This window comes from Berghia stephanieae, chromosome 4, assembly GCF_034508935.2.
Source record: "Berghia stephanieae isolate SIO BIC M18660-M18661 chromosome 4, UCSD_Bste_1.3, whole genome shotgun sequence".
In the NCBI taxonomy this organism is placed as follows: Eukaryota; Metazoa; Mollusca; class Gastropoda; order Nudibranchia; family Aeolidiidae; genus Berghia; species Berghia stephanieae.
Genome location: NC_088363.1, coordinates 10,841,586 through 10,864,940, shown reverse-complemented (window position 1 = coordinate 10,864,940; position 23,355 = coordinate 10,841,586). Strand labels below are relative to the sequence as shown.

Genomic DNA, 23,355 nt, shown 5'->3' with positions numbered 1-23,355 from the left:
TGAACTCTAAATTTTGCCTGTAAAAGATTAATTATTTCCCAACACAAGGCACAGAACTATGTAAGTCGAAGAATGTGATCAGCCCTCCAATATTCCAAATGCCTGTCATGAGCAGCCTACTTGTTTTGATTCTGTTCTTTGACTGAAGTTCTGTTTATAAATTCTAAATATCTGTGATTTTATTTTACCTTTCTTTCAGTATGTAGAAGTGCAACCCAATGATGGATTTGGAACTCTTTTGCCTCTGGAAACTTTGGAACTAGATGTCATTTTCAGCCCAAAGAAAACAAAAGAATACAAGCTTGAATTGGTCTGCCGCTCTCTAATCAACAAGTGAGTATTCATTCACATCATAAGAAAGTAAGGCAGATCAAGCTCTGTTAGCAAATCTGATTTTAAATATATATCAATAAAAGACAATTTGAAACATTTCAATTGAAACAATTTAAGACATTTATTTAATAGAAAATTATTTAAATATTGGAAATATAAACTATATAAATATATTTAGTTTGTAATAGAAAATAATATAAGATATCTTCAGTAACAGAAAATAATATATAATAATTTTGGACATTTATCTCACTTTTTGGGTGATTTTAACTTCATGATCACTTTTCGACATTTGGTTTATTTGTATAATACCATTTTCAGGCAATAGGTCACATATACTCTATTGTTTTATAATTGTTAACATCAAAATTCTTTTTTTTTTTTTTAATTGATCGATGAATAAAAGATAGATAAAAAGGATGATTATCTTTTAGCACAATCTTATCAGTTTTTATGGATTGTAACGAAGCTAGTACATATTCAAACCTTAATCGAGAGAAATTAGGTCATAATTAGGTCATGGACGCCACAATAATATTTTCCATCTCCATATTATCCTCCCAGGGATTTCAAGATATCTTGTAAGGGGACGGGGGTATTGACGCCACTCGAGTTGTCCCATCAAGTGATTCATTTTGCTGCCACGCCTCTCTACGACATTGCCAGCACCAATTTCCACGTGGTCAACACCCACACTAGTAGTAACGAGTTTACTCATCCTGTTCCCAGGATTGGTCCAGGTAACTAGTGGTTACGTGATTACATCACTGGTATAGGAGATGTTTTATATTATTATATATAAAAAGGGAACCTTTTGTGGCATGCAAGGACATAATTTACTTGTGATATGATAGTTACTATAGAAAGAGGGGTGACAAGATATTTAGCTGAATTAATTCAATTTATTTGGATGCCAAAATAGATAAATAGATCAATAGAATGATAGATGGATAGATAGGTAGATAGATAGATAGATAGATGGATGGATGGATGGATGGATGGATGGATGGATGGATGGATGGATGGATGGGATGGGATGGGATGGGATGGGCTGGATGGATGGATGGATGGATGGGATGGGATGGATGAATGGATATAAAATATTTCAAGTATAATTATGATCAACTTCTACAATATTGATTCGAGTATTCACTCTGACCAGGAAGTGATTGCCACATTCATTTGCGCATTTTGATTATTGATGGCTCAAAAGATTCGTCCCGATTTATGATAATTGCCACAATATGGTAGTATTATAATAAATAAAATAGATGATGATGATGATGATGATGATGATGATGATGATGATGATGATGATGATGATGATGATGATGATGATGATGATGATGAAATGTTGCCACTTGGTCTCTCTGATGTCTTTATTTGTTTTAAAAGGTGACATTGCTCCAGTTGGCCCAACATCCTTTGAATTCAAAATTCCAAGCAACGCGCCATTTTCAATATCTCCTTGTGTTGGAACTGTGAAACCAGGGCAGGTAAGTTGGAAAAAACTTTTCTTATGGTGTAACGGATTTTTTTTCCTGAGCATTTTTAATCATCAGAGAACAGTACCAGGAAAATGACTGGACCTTCATCAAAGATCATGTTACATTGGCATTATTTGCTCTCTCTCTCTCTTTCTCTCTCTCTTTCTCTCTCTCTCTCTCTCTCTCTCTCTCTCTCTCTCTCTCTCTCTCTCTCTCTTATTGAAAACTCATGCTTGCAATTATAGAAATATAACTGATGAGTTAAATCATAATTTGAAAAAAAAATCAGTCTCGTTATTGAAGCTTTTATCATTAGATGAAGATGCACGCTATAATCACAGCAACAAAATAATCGGGAATTTTAGTACAAATTTACACATTTCAATTTCAATTTATTCATACCATCTTACTAATATGGTCATTGAGAATGATGGGTGAGTTAAATGTGAAATGCTACATCGATTTGGTATTATGTTGAGGTGGACCAGACTCAAATAATTGATATAATAGCCAAAACATTTAGGATTATAATATTTAAGACTTAAGTGGTTTGATAAAACAATATTCATTGTTCCTTGTTGGGCATATTGATTTAAATACAATTTCACAATTTCAATTTTTAATGGATGATTCAACCCTACATAAAAAAACGGATTGAGACAGTGGGCTTGTATCTTATCTCAACGAGAGATGCCAGTCAGTATCTTTCAATAACAGTCACTTTTCTGAACCATCTCTTCCAACATCCGGTTGTTCCACAGGGCTCTGTCTTAGGACCCACCTGCTTTCGTTATACATGCAACCCCTTTGTGATATGATATATGTAGATGGTCGATCCATTGTCGCCTTTACCAGACCTGCCGACTATTACGAAAAATCCGTAGAATCACGAAATTTTGGCTCCTTTTCAGAACTTCATAATATGAGCATCTCTAAGTCATTAAAACTTAATAAAAATGAATGTTGATACAGACTCACTTAATCCTAGAGATTATTGAACTACCATTAACATGTAAAAATGAAAAGCATTAGCTTTGATACTACACCCATATTTAAAAACGTAATTAATAGGCATTTTGGCTCAAATTTCAAAACTTTATGAGTCATTAAAACTTTATCAAAATGAAAGTTGATACAGACCACACAATTTAACTCACTCATTCCTAGAGATTTCTGCTACTTTTCAAAATTGGAATAAATGTATTTAAAATGAGCATGTGCATAGATAGTTTTATTGAACTACCATTAACATGTAAAAATGACAAAAAAAATTAGCTTTGATACTATGCCTATAATTTGTCTCAGAAAAAATGTAATAAATAGGCATGGTGTAAATGTAATCTGGGTAAACTACGGATATAGTCAGTGATAGGGTTGAGTGAGTTAAAAGATTTTGAAGTGTTATTTAATCCTTGTTGATTTTCAAAGTTAACTATAGGGAAATCAATTTTAATCTCCTAAGAATTACGAATTTTAAAATTTTCAAGAAGGCAGGTTTGCCTTTGCGTATGTAAAACTTTAGTCCTATTACAGTCCTATTTAGTCCTATTACAGTCCTATTTAGTCCTATTACAGTCCTATTTAGTCCTATTACAGCTCTCCGTTCTTTTTTCTCTCTCTATTTTTGTTGCCAGAAAACTCAAATCCAAGTGCGGTTTACACCAACTCTCAGTGATGAAGATGTCCGTCAAGAGGCTTTAAGAATCCACACCAAAATGGAAGCTGCTAGAGAAGAAAGGGAGCGAGAGGAAGCAGAGCTCAGGGAAAAACAAGAAAGAGAACAAAATGCTGTAAGTTATTATCCCCCTCTATTGCAATCAGAAATAACGGAAAACTATGAGCTAGATTATTTCTGTCTTAGGCCAAAGGTCATATCTAATGCTTTAACATTTTTTTTTGCGTTATACTGCTGTCAATTTCTCTCTCTTCTTCTCTCTCCTCTCTCTCTCTCTCTCTCTCTCTCTCTCTCTCTCTCTCTCCATCTCTTATCTCTCTCTATCATTCCCTTTCTCTCTCTCTCTCTCTCTCTCTCTCTCTCTCTCTCTCTCTATCATTCTCTTTCTCTTTCTCTCTCTCTCTCTCTCTCTCTCTCTCTCTCTCTCTCCCTTTCTCTCTCTCTCTCTCTCTCTCTCTCTCTCTCTCATCTGCCCCCCCCCCTCTCTTTCTCTCTCTCTCTCTCTCTCTCTCTCTCTCTCTCTCTCTCATTATTATTATTATTATTATTATTATTATTATTATTATTATTATTATTATTATTATTTGAAATACTAAGAATATTGATGATAATAATGATAATTATGATGATGATGATGATGATGATGATGATGATGATGATGATGATGATGATGATAATGATGATGATGATGATGATGATGATGATGATGATGATAATAATAACAGTTATAAAAATTATAATCACAATGATAATAATGTTCTACTTTTTATAGACTGTATCACACACACACACACACACACACACACACACACACACACAGATAACACGCATGCGCACATAGACAATTAAATATCATCAATTATGTTGTAGTTATCAACAAACAAAAAAAAAAATAAAAAAGGAAAAGAAAAATAAAGATTTAAGGGCAAAATATTGATATAAATGACTGTTCTCTTTTTTAACAGTATAATTAGGAAATAGTAAGGAGCATTGAATCAGTTGATTAGATTCCTGTATGTTAACACTTCACTAACGTAACCATATTTCCCTCCTTTTTTCCAAATCGTTTCCTACATCTTTGAATATTCAAATATTTGAATGACAAGATTAAGGAGAGACTAGAGTTGGCATCTGCAATAAGTAAAATTAAGAAAGGTAAAAAAGTTGAGCTTTTACCAAACAAAAATCAGTCAACGATTGACACAGATGTCAATCAAAGTAGGAATGCAAGTTTACCCCAGTCTGAAAATGAGGGTAAATTCTCTCCTATCACTGACATGAATTGGTCACATACTCATACTCACAAAGGTAATAAAAAAAGAGTGGGGTTTATAGATATTGAGGTCATAAGAACAAAGAATGGAAGAAGAATGTCAGAAGACAAAAACAATAACTCAAAAATTCAAATGGATAAAGGAAAGTTGAAGACGAAACTCCAGACTCATGTGATTGGTGTTGACTGGAATAACAGTGCAGACAGTGAAGAGGGATCAGTAGAAAAAAGTCGAGTTAGTGTCATGAGTGAAATAGAAGTAGCTAATAATGCGGAGGAAGCTGCGATGAGTGACAAAGGGGAAGAAGAAGAACCTGAAGATGGTGAGATAGACATCGAGGATGATGGAGATGATGTAGGTCATGAGTTGAACATTATCGTTCTTCCATGTTTGCGTTCATCTGTTCTATTTTGTTCATTTTGGTATTTTTTAAATCGTTTTTTTTTTCCCAGTATGTTTTTGTTTGGTTCTATTGTTGGTTGATTTGTTGTGTTATTTGCTGTGCCATATTTATTGGCAGGGGAGATCAACCCATGTCTACTTCGTCAACTCTCTTTATATTTATCCCCCTTTAACTTTAATATAATGAGAGTACTTGGTTTTGTCTTTGATCTTTGCCTACGACTTTTGCTAAAAGTACAACAGTCAAATAAGTCTGAATTTCTGTACATAGGGGAAATTTTTGTCGTCTAGCTAATACTTTCTTATCTAATACTCTACAAAAGACAAAAATATTAATAGTTTCTGAGGTCATATTGAATTTCTTACTTTTAATGAAACAGAGTCCACAGTCTCCCTTGACAATTAAGATATGAGAAGGTTTGCATGGTTCAGTGCCAGACAAAGCAGATAGAAGGATATCACAATTTTAGAGAAAAAAAAATAAAGATCCCAAACGATTAGCCATTCTATAAAGGGATTGTCACTCTACCCTTCGTCTGCCTGTCTTGATCTACTTCCAATTCCTCCACCAAATTAAAATTTGTTCATCTTATCAATCTTTATATTAATACATGCAATTCTGTTGGCACTCGTTGTTAACATGAAAACCTTTTCTTGGCCAACCTTTTTACATTTCCGAATAGGCTTTCAGTCAATGAGGACTCGATGGAAATGCGTTGATGTCATTCTGTGCATATTTGCTTAGATTATTATTTAAATCAATGTTCATGATCCAGCCGTTCATTTTTCATTCCTGTTTCTCACTCTTCTAATCACATTAATCATTTTATTTAAAATTAATGAACACATTAATAGAGAAATAAATGAATGAATAAATTGATAAATAAACGAAAGAATAAATAAACAGCTAGATAAATAAATAATTAAATTGGTTGATTAACTTAATCAATAAATTGATTAATTAATTTAATCAAAACGATTGTCTCCTTCGTTTATCATGAAATTCGTAATCTAGCCTTACAATATTTATATAGAATTTTTATAAAATATAGAATTAATAATGATTGAACTTTTAATTTAAGTAATTTTAGTAGTTGTTCTTGTCCGAAAAATTGAAAAAGCAAAGTAAGTAAGCATAGACCACTTTGATTCCATCGCAGCTCTACTGGAATAATAAAATAATTGCCTATATATCAAAGGACGACAGACTGTTAAATCATATACAAGAGTAGTTGGGTTTTTTTATGATAAAGATAAAAAACAAAGAAATAAGGAACGTTTCAAGCTCAAACCTTTCTTCATAAAAAAAAAAAAATAATAAACAGTCAAAAAACAAAATAACAACAACTACAAAATTTTAAAAAATATATTTAAAAAACAAAACCAACAAACCGACAACTGGTGTTTACTGAAACAGCTTTGAGCTTGGAATGTTTCTTGTTATGCTTATAACATTTAATTTTTTATTATATTCATTTATTGCTTAAACTCCTATGATGCACAGTTGTAGGCGGCATAATATTGAAAAGAGATTATAGGTTCCTGGGTTCATGAATGTTTATTATGCCATTGATCACAGGCTGCCGTTGGAAAGGGCAAGGCTAAAGCCTCCCCGAAAGGAGGAGCTCCCCAAGCCAAAACAAGCAAGATGTCTGCTGCACCGTCTGCCACAAGCAGTGCTGTTACCATGACAGCCTCTCCCAGATTTGACCCTGAGGCTTTGACAAGAGAGTAAGTTTACGAATTGAGTTGTTCCCTAACTTTAAGTCTATTACAGAAAGACATTTTAAGCTGTATTCAATTAAATTTGCACTGCCTATTTAATAGTAAAGGGATGAAAAGATAATATGCAACGTGTGTACTCTAGAGTAGTTTTCATGTACAGTGCCAGACATTTGAGAACACGTATAATTCTACCCATGTGATTTCAATTATTATGTTTGACAAAATTTATCATTAGATTAACAAATGGTTTTCAATTATATTTTTTTTAAACAATTTTTTTCTTCAACAAATCAGGTCACCAGAATATCTAGCAGCTGTGACGTCACTAGTGAGACAATTCAAGGGTCATTTCCGTTCATTCACTGTGCCTTGTTACGTGGCCTCTGGTGCCACAGGAAATCCAGGAGAGTTGCCATATAGGTAGGTTTGGTTTTATCATTTACAAGGGTAGGAATGAATTTTTGTTAAACTCAGGCTGAGATCTTATGCAGTAATTAAACGGACAAATAGTGTTTGATTAAAAGTCCGTTTAATTATTATATTGTGTCAACTTTAATAGTTCATGTTGCCAGTTTTATTTTCCATTGATATGCTGACTAAAATAGGAAAAAAAATAATAATGGATATAATGAACTAAATAAACTAAAAACAAAGCCAAAAGCAAAGTAAACTTAATTTCTAAAATTAAAACTAGAGAGCAAGGGGAGAGAATGCAATTTAATACTTATAAATACTTGGTTACTCGGCTGATCTTTGATAGTTGAATTGGTAGAGAACTCACTTCACACACAAAAGTAAGGGGCTGGTATTGATCCTAGATGCAGTTGAGATTTTTTTTTTTTAACCCACTGTCCACCTAGCAGTGATAGAGTAGCTGATTATCATAGATCTGGCAGAAAGCACTTTGAAATAAACAAGCATTTATCCAAAGAGTAACATGCAATTGATATTGTCCTTTAAACACTATACAAATTACGATAAACTCCTGCTCCATGGGTCTTGCTCTGATAACTACTAATGCTGATCCTCATCCGTGGACATGTGTCCTTTTACAACAGCTAATATTTGGTAGTAAAAAAAAACAGATAATGCCCTTCTACCACGACATCATAAGATATCGTCGCCTAGGCATTCCATGAAGGAATATAGATAATTCATCACACAAGATGTCTGATGTCAATAGGAATCACCCATGTTGTCCAAAGTCAGCAACTTGGGGGTTGATAATCTTGCCCAAGGAAAAATACGAAAGTGCCTGAAGTGGGGCTCGAACCCGGGACCTTCCATATCACAGTGCAATGCCTTAACCACTCAGCCACTTTGCCCCCCATAAGCATCCACTGATGTGTAATTAATCAAGGATAACTGTATTGAAATATCTAAGGACATTTGTTATATATTGTCATAAAATATATAATAACATAAGTTTTGTCATGTTTGAAATCCACCCTTGCAGCATCCACAATACTTTGTATCTAGAGGTTCATTGTCCAGCCGTCAAACCCCCAGTGGTAGTTATCTCAGATGGAGGAAAGAGAACAGTTGATTTTGGTGACGTCTCCATTGGACAGACATATCCTAAATCTGTGACCATTCAAAACATTTCAAATGAATATGTTGAGGTACGTTTAAAATCCGGGCATTTTAACTTTTTCTAAAAAAAACGGTAGGGAAGGTTACCAATAGGGTTTGTGATTGATTTTGTTTGTTAGCACAGAAGACAAATGTGAGCTTAAATGTCTCTCAATAAGTTTTATGAGGGGTTAATGATGCTAGAGTTGTACGTTTGTATTTGACTTATGAACTTTCACAACTTGATGTGAAGCTAGGGCACTCGATACTCACACCATGTTTTCGATTGAAGGTTAGCATTTTTTTTTTCATTTCATTATTTGATTTTGTCATTATTAATTTTTTTTCTTGTTCCATTAAGATCTGTCCTCAATTATTTTATTATTTTTTAGATTCAAAACAGTCATTCTAAGACTCATTCCTAATTTGTGAATGATTGAATCCAAGTCAAATTTCATGTCACATTAAATAATGTATTAGGTCCATAATTTAATTAAGTAAAAATAAAAATTATTATACAAGATAGATTATCAAGAGCTTATCATGACATTTACAATGAAACACAGTGGTGGCTCTTCCATTGATTTAGCAATGAAAGGAAACTTCAAGAGTTAAATAATATTATCAACAGTCTAGAATTTAATTTTTTTTTTAATTAGAGCATTTATTTTTAAGAACTAGAGCATTTATATAGCGCAATATCCATTAAATGTGCTCAAAGCGCTTTTCAATGTATTCATCAGTTCCATGGACCACCAGTTTCAGGAAATGATCAGCAATATGTACTTGTTCAGTGTTCATCTGTATATCCTATATACTATATCAGTATTTTATATTTTGTTTTCCAGCTCAGATCCACAGCCCTTCATCCACATGGGCCATTCGTCATGCTTAATGCTCTGAGAGCCCTAGACCCAGGAAGTACTCACACCATTCTACTTACCTTTAGTCCTCAACAGGGTCAGAAGGTAAGATTGTCGTCAGCGTTATCATCATCATCATCATCATCATCAAAATCATCATCATCATCATCATCATTATCATCAGCATCATCATCATCATCATCATCATCATCATCATCATCATCATCATCATCATCATCAAAATCATCATCATCATCATCATCATCATCATCATCATCATCATCATCATCATCATCATCATCATCATCATCATCATCATCAAAATCATCATCATCATCATCATCATCATCATCATCATCATCATCATCATCATCATCATCATCATCATCATTTTCATGCTTTCAGAAAAATAAATGAGGCAAAGAAAATTATTGGCTTTTACCTCTGCCTTTGGATTTGTTCGGAATGCAATTTCCTAATTTAAAAAGTAAAAAAGAAAATATATAAAAAAGATTAAATTACGAACCTAAAAGTCCTTAATTATTTTAAGCACATCTGAAGGTAATTATTATCAGGAGAAAAATGTTGACTTGTGTTGATTTTGAATGTTTTAGATTTATGTTTAATGAATATGAAAAAGACAGTGCATACTTTATTATCTGAAGCTAAGTGTTTTTTATTTCATAATATAATAACAAATTTTTCCATTAAAAAAAATAATTTTTTTGATTGTTTATTTATCTGGTTGTTTGATATTGTTAAATGTATTTTGTTTTGACTTGTTCATATTTGTATGAGCTACTTATTCTTGGCTTTATTATCCCTCCCTTTCTGTTTTAGTTCCAGGAAGAGCTTGGTATAAAGACTGTGAACTCTACCCTTCACTTGACCTTTAAAGGTCGAGGAGTGAGCCCACTGGTCAATCTGAGCATTGAAGACAATTTATTCGACTGTAATGCTGTTTTGGTTGGAGAGTATGTGGAGAAAAATTTCAAGGTGAGGATCACATCAATGTTAAACTTTGGCATATTTTTGTTGTTGAACCTTTTCTCATGCAGTTGGATTTTTGTTGATGTTTGTATGGCCAACTTATTCCTTACCAAAAGGGGCATAGATAATTCTGATGCTTCCTTATTTTTATTTATAAATGTGAGTGTGTATGTGTGTGTGTGTGTGTGTGTGTGTGTGTTAATGTATGTGGTGAATATATATCAATATTGTTTGTATACACATCTGTGAATTGACTAAAGAAATGTGTTGTTTTTTTAATATTTCTTCTTAGATCCAAAACACATCACCGTTGTCTATTGATTACGTCATCAAACAAGATAGCTTGTCTCAGCTACGACATAAGAAAGCCCAGGGGTTACCACCCTTCCTCAACAAAAATGAAGTCGTCAACTTTGTTGGTATGTAAATTAGATGAACGGTATTTTGTTCACATTGAACGTAAACAAAATTCTTTTTGTTAGGAATCATATTAGAGAGCTCAGTTGTTCATCACAAATGAACTTGGATCAGATCTCCATCCTATCAGAATATTTTTGAAACCCATTTTGATTTTTGTAAACCAGCTCTATTACAAGTGTAGCAAGGGTTTATTATTATAATTTGTGTTATGCCGAAGAAAAAGAGATAAAATTGAACTCCTTCGGTTTTCCGCTTAGGACTTGGTGAAAAAAGATAGTGTAAAGACTGCAATTATAGACGACTCCTTTTATAATATACTGTATAAAATAGAAATTTTGGTTGGACCAAGTCTGCAAGGGAATTATATGTCTACTTATTATTTATTATTCCTATCTCTCCTAATGGGGAATAGGGCTGTGAATACATTTGTCCCCAAGCTGTCCTGTTGACTGCAGCAGTAATGGCCTCCCTCCATGATGTAAACCCTATTTTGTCTCTTAACTTTTCAACTATTTACCTTCATGTTTCTCTCGGATTTCCTCTTTTTCTGTTGCTATCAGGCGTCCATTTGACAATTTGACCAATTACATTACTGACATGGGCAGACATGTTTTAGTTGGTGTCAAATAGAACTCCTAAGTTTTTTTCACAGGCTCCTTAGTGATGGGAATTAAACAATCAAATAAATATAGGTTCAGGGTAGAAATGTCCACTTTGCCACATCTTGCAATTTGCAACACCTGTTTTGTTTACATTTAACCCGAGTTTATTGCAACACTTCCAGTCTCTAATACCAGAGATACAATTATTTATATCAGCATGTTCTTAAACTTGCCTGTTGTGTAACAAGCAGAACGAGCTATCGTATATTGCCAGAAAATAGGAGATCTATAAAGGAAACGTTTTGTTATTCATATGATAACATCTCCTTTGTTTTCACAGACTTTACTCACATTGAATTTTATAGTCTTGCATTATATTCAATGTCTCTCTTTCATATTTCAGGTGTACAAAATGATTGTGGTAAAAATGTATTTGACATCGTTCCCACCAAAGGATCCATACAGGCTGGTAAGATGTTTCTCTTTCTAGAATGGAAAATTAGTTCCCTGGGTTGTGTCCCTCTCTGGGTGATGGAAAGTTGAGTCCTTAGAAAATGCTCTTAACTCACATACTATCACCGCACTCAAGTATAAAATGAATACTGTCTGGTCAAACTCTTTAAATAATATTTTAAGATTATGATTGGCATACATGTTAAGTGCTGCTGTTGGCTTTGGTACCCCTTGTGAGGTGCTTTGATTATATTTAGTGGATATTGTCCAATAAAAGAACTCATATATTTTTCTGGAAGGATATTCCGTTTGACGGGTTGTGGAGTGGGGAAAGGGGGGGGGGGGGGGATATTGGATTCTAAACACTGGCATCATTGTCTGTTAAGTTGTATAGGAAGCAAAATATACACAGAGACCATTATGAAGATTATTACCACATGGATGAATAACTTCAATCAGGGTCAATTCCCTACACACCTTACCGAAGTCAATCAATATTATTGTTATTAATGCTTGTTTGGTGTTCTTTTCGATGTATAATCTATTTGTGTGTCTGTGTATGTGTGTGTGTGTGTGTGTGTGCGTGTGTGTGTGTGTATTTGATATAGTATCAAACACATCTTTGAAACAGCATCGAAGAAAACAGTTGAGTGTAAGATACTCTTTTTTAGGTCTTCATACGCTCTTAGATAAACAGATGCTATATCAGAGCTTATGTGCTCATCCATTATTGACTTTAAAACACGTGTCATAGTTGTTTGTGTGGCTTAGTTGTCTTACAGTCTGACAATTTGCTTGTGATTGGTTGATCTCGGGTTCAAATCCTGCGGTGGCCAAAAAACAGTTGAAGCCTCAGAAAAGACTCTTTATTCACGTTTTTCTCACCATATCCTGGTGTTGAGAACCTGGTTGATTATAGTGTTGTCTTTGTCGAAAAAAGAATTGCTTATGATAGCACATAACAAGCATTGTCTTGTCACATGTTCAGTTACTGCTGGTTTTGAACCCCTAGTATAGCATATTGAACATATTTAATGGATACAGATAGAACGAAATTGACTTCACTCAGCTCTTTGTTATTGTTTTTAGCCAGTCATTTTATGAGTAGTTTTCACTAATTTGTGTTGGTCAGACTATAAATGTTTAAGGTTACACATAGTATAGTGTGTTGGTACGTTATATCCTGTTGGCTGGCGCATTCCATCAATTGCTCTATGTAGACGCTTTTTTAAACTTTTGTCATACAGGCGAGACCAAAGAGATAATGGTGACCTTTGCCCCTGACCATGAAAGTGACCTTTACTCGGATGGTGTTAGGATTGAATTGTTTGACCAGGTAATGACAAGTGTTACTATTCTGTAGTTTGATTAGGATATGCTTGATCTGATCTTTATAAATCATTTAATATATGGGGTCGTGATCGGGTCGGATACGGTCAAAATATTTCAATTTCAGTATCTGTGTTCATCTGCCCAAAGGGTATTAAGTCAACAAGACCAGTAATTTTAAATAATTTTCAATTTAATTTTACTTCAATCTAAGAATTTTTTTCATTATTAAGATGTATAAATTATGACGTTATAAATAAAGATTATCATTTACCAGAATAAAAGTATTTCTGTAATTTCATAAAAACATCTAGGTTTTGTCCATTAGTTTAAAATGGATTGTTTTGAAGATAAATATATAAATGATATATAAATAAATGAATGGATAAATAAACTTTTAAAATTTATTCATCCATAAGGAAATTGTTTTTACGTATGTGAATTGCAATAATAAACGTTATAAAAGTAATATATTGACATAATTTTATAAAGCAATATAGGAAATTAAAAATAAAAGTCACAGTAAAAATAAAAGCACATATATATGATATTAATACTAATGCATTATTTATATTAATGCATAAAATATGATAAATTTTGTATAATGCATAATATTCATAAGATGAGAAATACATAAATAAATACTCAATATATTTCAGAATCATAAAGGTGACTTTTTCCTATGGCACACCCTTTGTTTCTTGTCAATAAAATAAAATCTCAATTGTCAATTGTATCAATGACATAAATAGACAAGTCATTTCATTTTTTGTTTTCTATCCTCATCCCAAACGAATTTCAGGAGGAAAGTCACTTTTTCCGCCTGATTGGTCAAGCGAAGCCACGTGTGATGTTTTTAGACGGAGCTGACCCACTTCTTCCCAACATCGAATCACTTGCATTGCATCATGTACACATAGAAGAGGAAGATCCTGGAGGTGAGAGTAAAACGCTTTGTTATGAAAAATTTACCACGATATTTGTCTAAAGGAAAAGTTTACATTAAGTTTAATCACATATCTTTTAACAAATATGTAAAATATAAAGGATTTTCAGATTTTTCTAATGTTTAACCCTCTCTTTACCTCCCATAGGAAAATCGTCACATTCGTTACGATGCAGCCAACATTTTTCTTATTCTGATTTCATTTTGTTATAGTTATAGCCATAAAATAAAAACTCAACACTGTGTTACAGAGCTCATTTTTCTGAACAAAATATAGAATATACTCGTTGCTAATCTGTTTGAAAAATTTATTTTTGTTTTGGGGGAATATGAAGTTTGGGTAAAATTCTGAAAATAGCTGGTAAGGAGAGAGTTAAGCATTCATATTTTCCCTCTGTGTTCTGACCATTTTATTTTCTAATGAATTTGCTTCCTACTATCTGGCGCCAAAGCCTCTAACTCTCAATGCCATCTGCAATTGTTTTTATCTTTTATACTTTTTGTTGAGCTTTTCCTCATTCAGACAACACACATACACACACGTCTTACTGCACCCCGTTCCAACTCTCCTCTGTTTATCAATATCACATTCTTGCTACCAGTCGAAAATAAATGTATGATAATCAAACATGAACTTGGAACAAAAACAACCTCTTACATAGTAATATAAATGCTCAATAAGTGCTTTTTAGATTGAAAATTTTACGATTAGGCTAGCAACGTCAGGAATTGGGACTATCAGAATTTATATGATAATTTAAATGAATTAGAAAATGGACGTGTCATCTTTTCTCAGAGGACCACGTGATCAAACATCATCGTCATAAGGGCTCAGGTAATGTCATGGATACGGACAAAACTGTTTTGATTTTGTAAATCTCAGATTCTCGTTTATAAACTGATTCAGTTTGTTGTTATGGTTGATATTATATGGCCTCTTGAGTCATCAATGTTTGGAAGTTTGTTTTATCATTATGATATACAGCTTTGACGTGAAAAAGAGATTTTGCCCTACATTTGTTTAATAGCTTTTCGACCCCTTATCGATTTTAAAAGGTTTTGTAAAATGCCAGCTTTGAAGCTAAAGCTAAATTGCCTGAGGCTGTGGATTGTAGTAGCGTAGAAACAAAATACATTTAAGAGTTTCAAAAAAGACTAGTAATATGTAACATAGCACATTTCAGTATCAAAATCTTCTTCAGCCAACAACAAAACAATGTTTTAAAAACAATGTATTACTATTTATAATGCCTCTTGTTGTTATTGTTGTTGTTGTTGATGTTATTAGTGTTGTTGTTTTGTTGAGGTTGTTATTTTTGGTTTAAAAAATTCCTTTTTTTTATAATTGCAAAGCCATGAAAAACTTTTACACAGAGAGTGTTTTGCTGCCTAATCGTCAATGTGTGTTTGAGTTTATCTTATGAAATTGTAAAGATAAGTATTGAATTGTCACCTATATCAACAAAACACAAAGAATGAAACACTAGGGACAAATAAGATATGTGTCCTTCGAGCTTCAAGCAGCAACATTTTCATCTTATGAAATTGATAACTTATAATTATTGTTCATTTACATTTTAATTCTTTGCTATTTTTATGGTACAAATGTTGAGCTCATTCTATATTTGTTTTTAAAGTCTTAATTTAAACATAAAACTGTAGCTTATATTGTGTGATATGACATCAGCCAAAACACAGGAAATAATAAAAGCAAAACAATCGGGCAGAATGCTTTATCGTGTCGTCAACAATTACTCACAACACTTTTGCCAAAATACAGTTTCTATGACAAGAAAATGACAGTAACCAAAAAAGGTCACAAAACAGTTCATTTTTGCTGCACCCATGAATATTGGGAAGTATAATCAGAATATACATCTTATCGGCCTGATGCGCAGACTAAACGAAACAAAGAAAAGGATTAATGTGTATAGAAAACAGTTTCTCTCACAAACCTTGTACCATAAAATGAAATACCTGTCAGTCAATGGAATCCTTTGACAACAGGCAATTCATCTTGGTCTATCAGACTTAGGTAGAAGGAGTGATAATAAATAGTACAAATAAGATAGATATAAACAATACCCATTGCAATGTTGGAAAATGTATTTTCTCTTAGCAATAGCAGTTTCACCTTAATTAAACCGACATGCTTTATTTGTAAATTTTTGAGACTCCCATAAAGTGGGAAAAAGATCAAAAACCATGCACCTTTTTTTTCTCTTTCTTTTGTCTCATTAGATGGCAAAGGAGCAGTTGTGTCTCCTCCCGCTTTGGTGACTGTCAAAAGTGTGATGAAAGATGACATATTCCAGCCTGGTGTCAGGGAAATCTACGCTGGATGTGTGCGCACTATGGCTGTCAGTCAGAAGAAGGTATTGTGACTAGTGCAGATTATCCTATTGTTAAGTAAATATGTGTTCTCTGACGGTTGAAAGGAATTGACAAGAAGTTTTATATCATACTGAGGCTTGACGATTTTACTTTAACAAAAAAGAACAACTTTCAGTGATTTTGTGGAACATATTTTGCTTTATGTTGTGATACTCCGAACTTCATATCTCTCTCTCTCTCTCTCTCTCTCTCTCTCTCTCTCTCTCTCTCTCTCTCTCTCTCTCTCTCTCTCTCTCTCTCTCTCCCCACCCCATCTTTACCTCGTGCTTCTCTATGACCATTTTTTATGGAAGCCACTCTGTGAGATCTTTTGATTGAACTTTGAAATGAAAGACTTCTTGTGATTTTCTTTCAGTCTTTGCATAGAGAATGATTTACAGAATGTCACTAACTGTTGCACTGTGAGCATGTTCCTGTATTGTGACGTAATCACAATAGTTAACTCTAGAGGTGACAGGGCCGATTTCACTCAAAGAAAGACCCAACTTCTGTCAGAATTTGACGATTGTTTCCATTGCTTTTTATCAAGAGATTAGCTCTATGATGCTACTCTATATCTTCTCCAGAAGTTAGTCTCATCGCAGTTACCAATCTTGTTGAAAACGATGAAAATAGTAGTCATATCCTGACAAAAGTCGTACATCGAGTCACTTTAAAAATAAAATCAGCCCTGACAGTTGTAGAGTTAAAGTGGATATTGTGAAAGGTTTGAAACAAAACATCACATCTTTCTTTTCAAGCATTTAATAACCAATAATCTGTGTAGAAATTGAAGGTATTGTCAACGATGTCTAAAGCCTGCAGCTTTACATGTTGTTTTGTCAAATGTTTTAATAACTGAATGTTTCGTTATGCCTTTAACACGGATTTCTCTTCGCTATGTGATCAACAAGAGCTCAGTCCAACTTTTGTATTTATGTATGTAAACAACCATATCACTGGCCTTGATATATTAACATAATTATGTTTCTTAATTTGTTTTGTGTATACGAAAATAGAAATAAAAAGACCCATTGTTTATCTCAACGAAAGATGGATCTAGCATTGATTTTAGAAAAAAAAAGGAATTAAATCTCAAGATATTATACTGGTTGTTCAATGAATCTCATAATATTTTTTGTTGTATACGTGATCTATTTTTGTTTGTGTTGTGTCATATAAGAAAAGAACGAATGGTTTGTAATGATTATGTCACATTGTGTGTATTTGGAAATACAGGAACTTTCTATGACTACACTGTGCACTGTGCTTTGCTCAATGTGTAATGTGTAAACACGCACATGTCTGTTGAATTTTGTTTTAACAACTAACCGATTATTCTTTTATTCACTTTTACTTTTAAATTCCAGGAATTTGAATCACGTTTTAAAGTAAAAGAAGATCTTCATTGAAATTTTGAAAGAAGTTAATAGCCATAAGTGTTTTTGTGGCGTTCAAAATTCTTTTTAAAAATCTTGTGATCATACAAGTAATTCAAGTAACATATAAATGCTTTGATTAAAGGTTTTTGGAAAATAATTCTCTGATTTCATTGAAGATCTTCAAGTAATCCATGAATATCATCCAAACCATACTAGAGTACTGTCTGCATACCTTGGTTTCGTGGGCTATTGATCACCTTTATGGCAGCAAATGAGAATATATCAATAGACAGGATTTAGCGATAACTTTAACCATTATTTTAGACCACTGTTTGTTTAGACTGCCTTTCGTGTCATCTGGGCTTTATTTTTGTCCACATGATTTTAATCCTCTGGGAACAATTTCATTTGAGTAGTTTTTTTTTGTTTGTTTTTTTTGCATCAAAGCAAGTCAGTTTTATTTTTGGACTTCCTAAGATTGCAAATATACACGGACTTTACATTCGGTTGTCACATTGTCAGTCATCATGACATGAATGCTATACATCCTTCAACATTTTAGCATCTAAAATTTATCCGGATAATAAAAACTTATGTCCTAAATAAATGAGTATAATAACTTAATAAAAAACAAAATACCAAACATGGAATGTTTCAGACTCAAAACCCTCCTTCAGCCAATTACAAAAACTGTAACAATGTTAATACAATCTCTATAAATCCAGACAGATGGCAGAAAAGCATTTGGCACGTCTATGCCGTAAATTTGATGTCGACATGCAATCAAAGAAGGATTTTTAGCTTTATTTCATGAAAAATAAACACATTTCAAAAAGCTCACATCATTGAATCCCAAGTTTGTTCTTCCTGAATGCTTTACATTCATGGGTATAATAAAGCTATTGAGAAACAATACAAACTCTCAATCTTAGAAAAATACGATGATTCTTTTTTTCATGCACATTAGCGTTAATTCTCAAAGTGACAAATTAGGGAGCAGGCGCTGGTGAAAGATAAAGGTCTGAAAAAGTGTGTATGAAACGGTGCCAGATAAAGCAGTAAAGAAAATACAAGAAAATAACCATTTCAAGGAAGACTGATTTTTTTTTGGATGTTTTTTTCCTTGAATTTTTCTTTCTTTCTCTGTTTGGCAGTGTTTTATACACACTTTTTCGGATCTTTATCGTTAATTCTCAGCTCGTTGGATCCAGTTAGTTTAGATGAAGAACAAAATAATTAGGCATCTAAGTTGTGAAAACAGTACTCTGGTTACTTTGTTTATTCCTTTGGTTTTTATTTCGTTAACATCTTTTTAAAAAATAATCGATTTGATGTGTATCCTTGTTTTAAAATAACTAACATATTATTTGTTTGCTTTTTATTTTGTGGCCTTTTTTCATATTTATATTTGGGATTGCCTTTGATTTATTTCACTCACCATGTTGACATCTTCTTGCACATTGTGTGTCTCGTGGATCTGTTGTCATGGATACCAAACAGCCTGGAAAGACGGTAATGAACATTTTCTTACAGACTCAAATTCCAACAAACACAATGAATTGAAAATATACCATATACCAGCTGAAAAAAAGTGAGACCCATAGAAATAGAAATGCATGGATCAGAAATCAGTATCAACTTTAAACAAAATGCACGTTAGCTTTATCTAAATATGGTCGATAAGAATAGTAGATATAAATTACAAGATGAACATTGAGCATTATTTTTTCTTTTGACCGCTGCCTTTGGACGTAATATAACATCGTACCGATAAGAGTGTGGCCATTATAAGAAAGGAAAGAGGCAATTACAATTCATTGCATTGACACTACTTTTGCACCACAACTATATTAAGTTAAGATGAATTTATTATATTCAATTATGCACACAAAAGACGTTCGTTAAACATCTCTTTCTGATATATAAATCCACTATCTGAATTGATAAGTGCAGTGAGTGAAATAAGCCTCAAAAGAAACAAGTTACAAGATTGTATATTATACAAACAATTCTTACCTTTTATCTGAGAGATAATATCCAATATCATTACCTTTAGATTATTTTGATTGGAAGTATTTTTTATTTCTTGAGCTTGGTTTTTCTGAGCAACTGAAATATACCAGAGCAATTTATTCAAAATCCTCACTCAAAAACTGGTGACGAAAATTAGCCAACAAAATATTTGGTTTTTGGTATTTAAACTCAAGTTTTTTTTGGGCAGTTAATAATTCATAATTTCCAAGTGTTTATTATAAGATAGATGTGCGGATCAGATATAAAATATTGAAAACCAATGCACAATTCTCAGGTGTGGATAGACCATGGAGTCATTACGCAGGTCGTTGCCCAGAAAAGATTATTGGACACACCAGTCCATTTTGACAATGCACAATCTGCCTTTGTTATGTTTATATATATATATTTTTTTTTTCATTAATAGAGGGATCATTATTTCCTGGTTATGCATTTTGTCTCATCCTAGAGAATGGTTCTTTCAAGTTTCTTTTTCACGTTTTCTTTATATTAATGCCCACCTTTTTTCGCCTGCACCCTTTCTTTTAACATGATAACACGAGCAGGGAATTTAGAATTGGTTCTCTGTGGTTTTTGTTGGAATATTTTTTATTCACACGAGTGCCCGCCTTATACTTAACATTCTCCTTCTTCTCCCTTTAAAATCTGTAACTTCAATTTTAAAGATTCCACAGACCACAGTATTTTTCTTTCATTGGAGATGTGAGACTGTTCCACTGTCTTTATGACGACGATATGAATGAGTACAAGTGGACATCCACTCTTGAGTGGACAACCATAAACTTGAATGGCTTCATCTTATATTGTTGAATATCACTGAGGAGTAATTTCACTTGGTCGTTTAGGTCTTTGCAAAATATTATCCCTCGGCTTTCTCTAAATGGAAAAGCCAGTGGATGGTATTATGTCAAATTAGTCCCGTAAATGCCATTTATCTTTCACACTGAAAATTGTTTTAGTCGTTGTTTGTTTAGTATGAAAAAGATCACAGGGAGCAAATATAGTGACTTGGGGAGTTTCTTATCCAGACCAAGCAAAGAATGTTATTTTCCATATTTAAAAATCCTTTATCCTCTTCATGGGTCAATAAGTGAAAGGATTTTTTTACATCACAACCAATGCCTGTAACTAAAAATCACAAAATCCTATATTTTTTAAATTTTGTTCTTAATTGACCTTTCAAAGGCCACAACTCTTGAAGGCGTCCTGTTTAAACAGAAAAGTGAATTCAAATTTACAAAAGAATGAACTTAAACCCTTTATGAGAAAATCCCCCCGTGTAGTGGCGGAGGTAGTCGACGTGTGACTCAACCTCTCTCTCTTTGAGTCACAATAATATCACATTTGATCATTAACATATTTATTTGTAATGATTTACATTTTATTTCATCTTATTTTTTATATATCATAATTTTTTATGTCGTGTTGAGGAGCCACAATTTTTTAAAAGGCTTTAATGATGCTGTCTGTTTACCAAAAAAAAAGCAGTTTTAGTCAGTGTTTGTCACCCGCCTTATCAATCTGGTATTTCATCGGAATCAACCACACCAGATGAAGATCTTAAGAATATAGATTTTAAAGTCAAAATGATAAGATTAGGTAAATATCAACATGACAAATTAAGGAGCAGGCACTGATGTAAGATAAAGATCTGAAAGCGTGTATATGAAGCAGTGCCAAATACAACAAGAAAGAAAAATACAAGAAAAAAAAAACCATCCCAAAAAATCAACCCGAGGCAAACAGATTTTTTTGGATTTTTTTTTTTTCTTGTAAATTTTTCTTTCTTGATTTGTCTGGTACTGGTTTCATACACATTCTTTCAGAATAGGTAAATGTAGGTTTTATGGTGCTTAAAAAATTAAGCCCAATTCTAAATGAATGCATTTTTAAAACTCAAATTTGATTGATGAAGAGTAACATTTGATTTCAACTATCAGGTTCATCCTGACAAAATACTGCTTTGAGACGAGTGGTCACTTTTTCTGTTTATATTTTTAAAATTTCTTAAGTAATTCTTTATAAGCGGAATTTGTTGGTGTTCATGCTAGTTTAACTGTGTTTGGAGCAGAAGGGGGGAGGGGGTTGGGGAGGGAAGAGGGGGTGAATAGGGTGAGGGTTAGATGTGTTAATGATAATGTTATCAAGATGACAATTATGTTTTATCCTTTTTCTATGCAATTGCTAATCATCATTAATGCTAAGTCACTATTAACTTGAATATAATCGATTTTTACATGACTATAAAATGTACCATCTTTTATCTTTTTACATTCCAATGATTTTAACAATTACAATCCATCTCCTTTTATGTGTCTTGGTATCCATTTTATGCTCTATTTTTGTCATAAGAATGCAGTACTTGCTGGATTCGAGCACGCTTTGCAAAACGACATTGCTGGAACTGAGTGACCTCCCTTCCCATGAGCATTGGATTTCAGCACGCTTTTTGGCTTCTTCTGAGAGCGTGCTGGAATCCAGCGAATACTATAAATTAAATAGGCATAAATATTTTTCATGTTACAGTTCTAAATTATTACCAGAAAATAACATCACTCTATGCTAATTGTCTGAACAGAACGGTGAATTTTCTATTGATGGCATTCAAGGACTGATCCAAAAAGGTTTCACAATTGAACCACAAAAGGTAAGTATGTTTTATTTCTCTTTTGTTATTTGTTATGGACTCAGTATTGAAGTGTGTCTCTCTGACCAAAAGTTTGATGTGGACCATACTTTCTGTGACCATATCAAATTGAGAAATTAGGGAGCCGGCACTGGCGTAAGATAAAAATATGAAAAAGTGTGTATGAAACAGGACCAGGCAAATCAAGAAAGAGAAATACAAGAAAAGAAACTGATTTTTTGGGATGAGTTTTTTAAACATTGTATTTGTCTTTCTTGCTTTTTCTGGCACTGTTTCATTCACACTCTTTCAGATCTTTTTTCTGTGACCAACTAACTCTACGTCCATCAACAGTGATTTATATCTAGTCTAAATCTAGCAAAAATTGTTCAAAATGTACCAACGTTTTATACAAGAGTGGAAAACAAATTTTATAGTCTATTTTAAGCCACATAAGTGTGCGGCCATGTGGTCTTGTGGTATAACACTCGCCTTCTGACCAGAGGGTCCACGGTTCGAGTACTGTTCTGAACAGCGCCTGGATAAGTCGTTGAAAAGGATCTTTATTTACTTTCTCAAACCCTACTCAAAGTGTGAAATGAGTGCCTGGCCATTTATAGAGTTGTTCCTGTCAGAAAAAAATGTAATTCGCCTAGCAGGCATCTTGTCAGGTCCTAAATTTTAAGTGTTGCTGTTGGCTAGGAATCCCTTTTAAAGCTTTTGAGCATTTTAGTGGATATTTCGCCATGTAAATGTACAAGAATTTTTTAAACAATGTCATTTATTTAATTATGATTTAGCAGTCATATAATTATGATGTCCACATGAATTCAGAGTAGAAAAGAACATCTCTGAAAAATTGTTAAATC

The 23,355-nt window shown here is 33.1% G+C and overlaps 1 protein-coding gene across 4 annotated transcripts in view; it reads left to right on the top strand.

Annotated features, from left to right (window-relative positions):
* Positions 1-23,355, top strand: part of LOC144970016 (cilia- and flagella-associated protein 74-like) — a 56,260-nt gene that overhangs the window by 31,327 nt on the left and 1,578 nt on the right. For 2 of the 4 annotated variants that reach the window (XM_078909184.1, XM_078909185.1), the window contains 17 exons: positions 200-333; positions 898-1,073; positions 1,729-1,829; positions 3,455-3,610; positions 6,751-6,902; positions 7,191-7,316; positions 8,353-8,518; positions 9,317-9,436; positions 10,172-10,327; positions 10,614-10,740; positions 11,747-11,812; positions 13,044-13,132; positions 13,928-14,063; positions 14,868-14,906; positions 16,313-16,446; positions 19,327-19,338; positions 22,439-22,507. In XM_078909184.1, the coding sequence (XP_078765310.1) occupies positions 200-333; positions 898-1,073; positions 1,729-1,829; positions 3,455-3,610; positions 6,751-6,902; positions 7,191-7,316; positions 8,353-8,518; positions 9,317-9,436; positions 10,172-10,327; positions 10,614-10,740; positions 11,747-11,812; positions 13,044-13,132; positions 13,928-14,063; positions 14,868-14,906; positions 16,313-16,446; positions 19,327-19,338; positions 22,439-22,507 (1,959 nt within the window). The remainder of the gene's footprint in view (positions 1-199; positions 334-897; positions 1,074-1,728; positions 1,830-3,454; positions 3,611-6,750; positions 6,903-7,190; positions 7,317-8,352; positions 8,519-9,316; positions 9,437-10,171; positions 10,328-10,613; positions 10,741-11,746; positions 11,813-13,043; positions 13,133-13,927; positions 14,064-14,867; positions 14,907-16,312; positions 16,447-19,326; positions 19,339-22,438; positions 22,508-23,355) is intronic. The other 2 variants (XM_078909187.1, XM_078909186.1) reach the window with 2 other exon arrangements.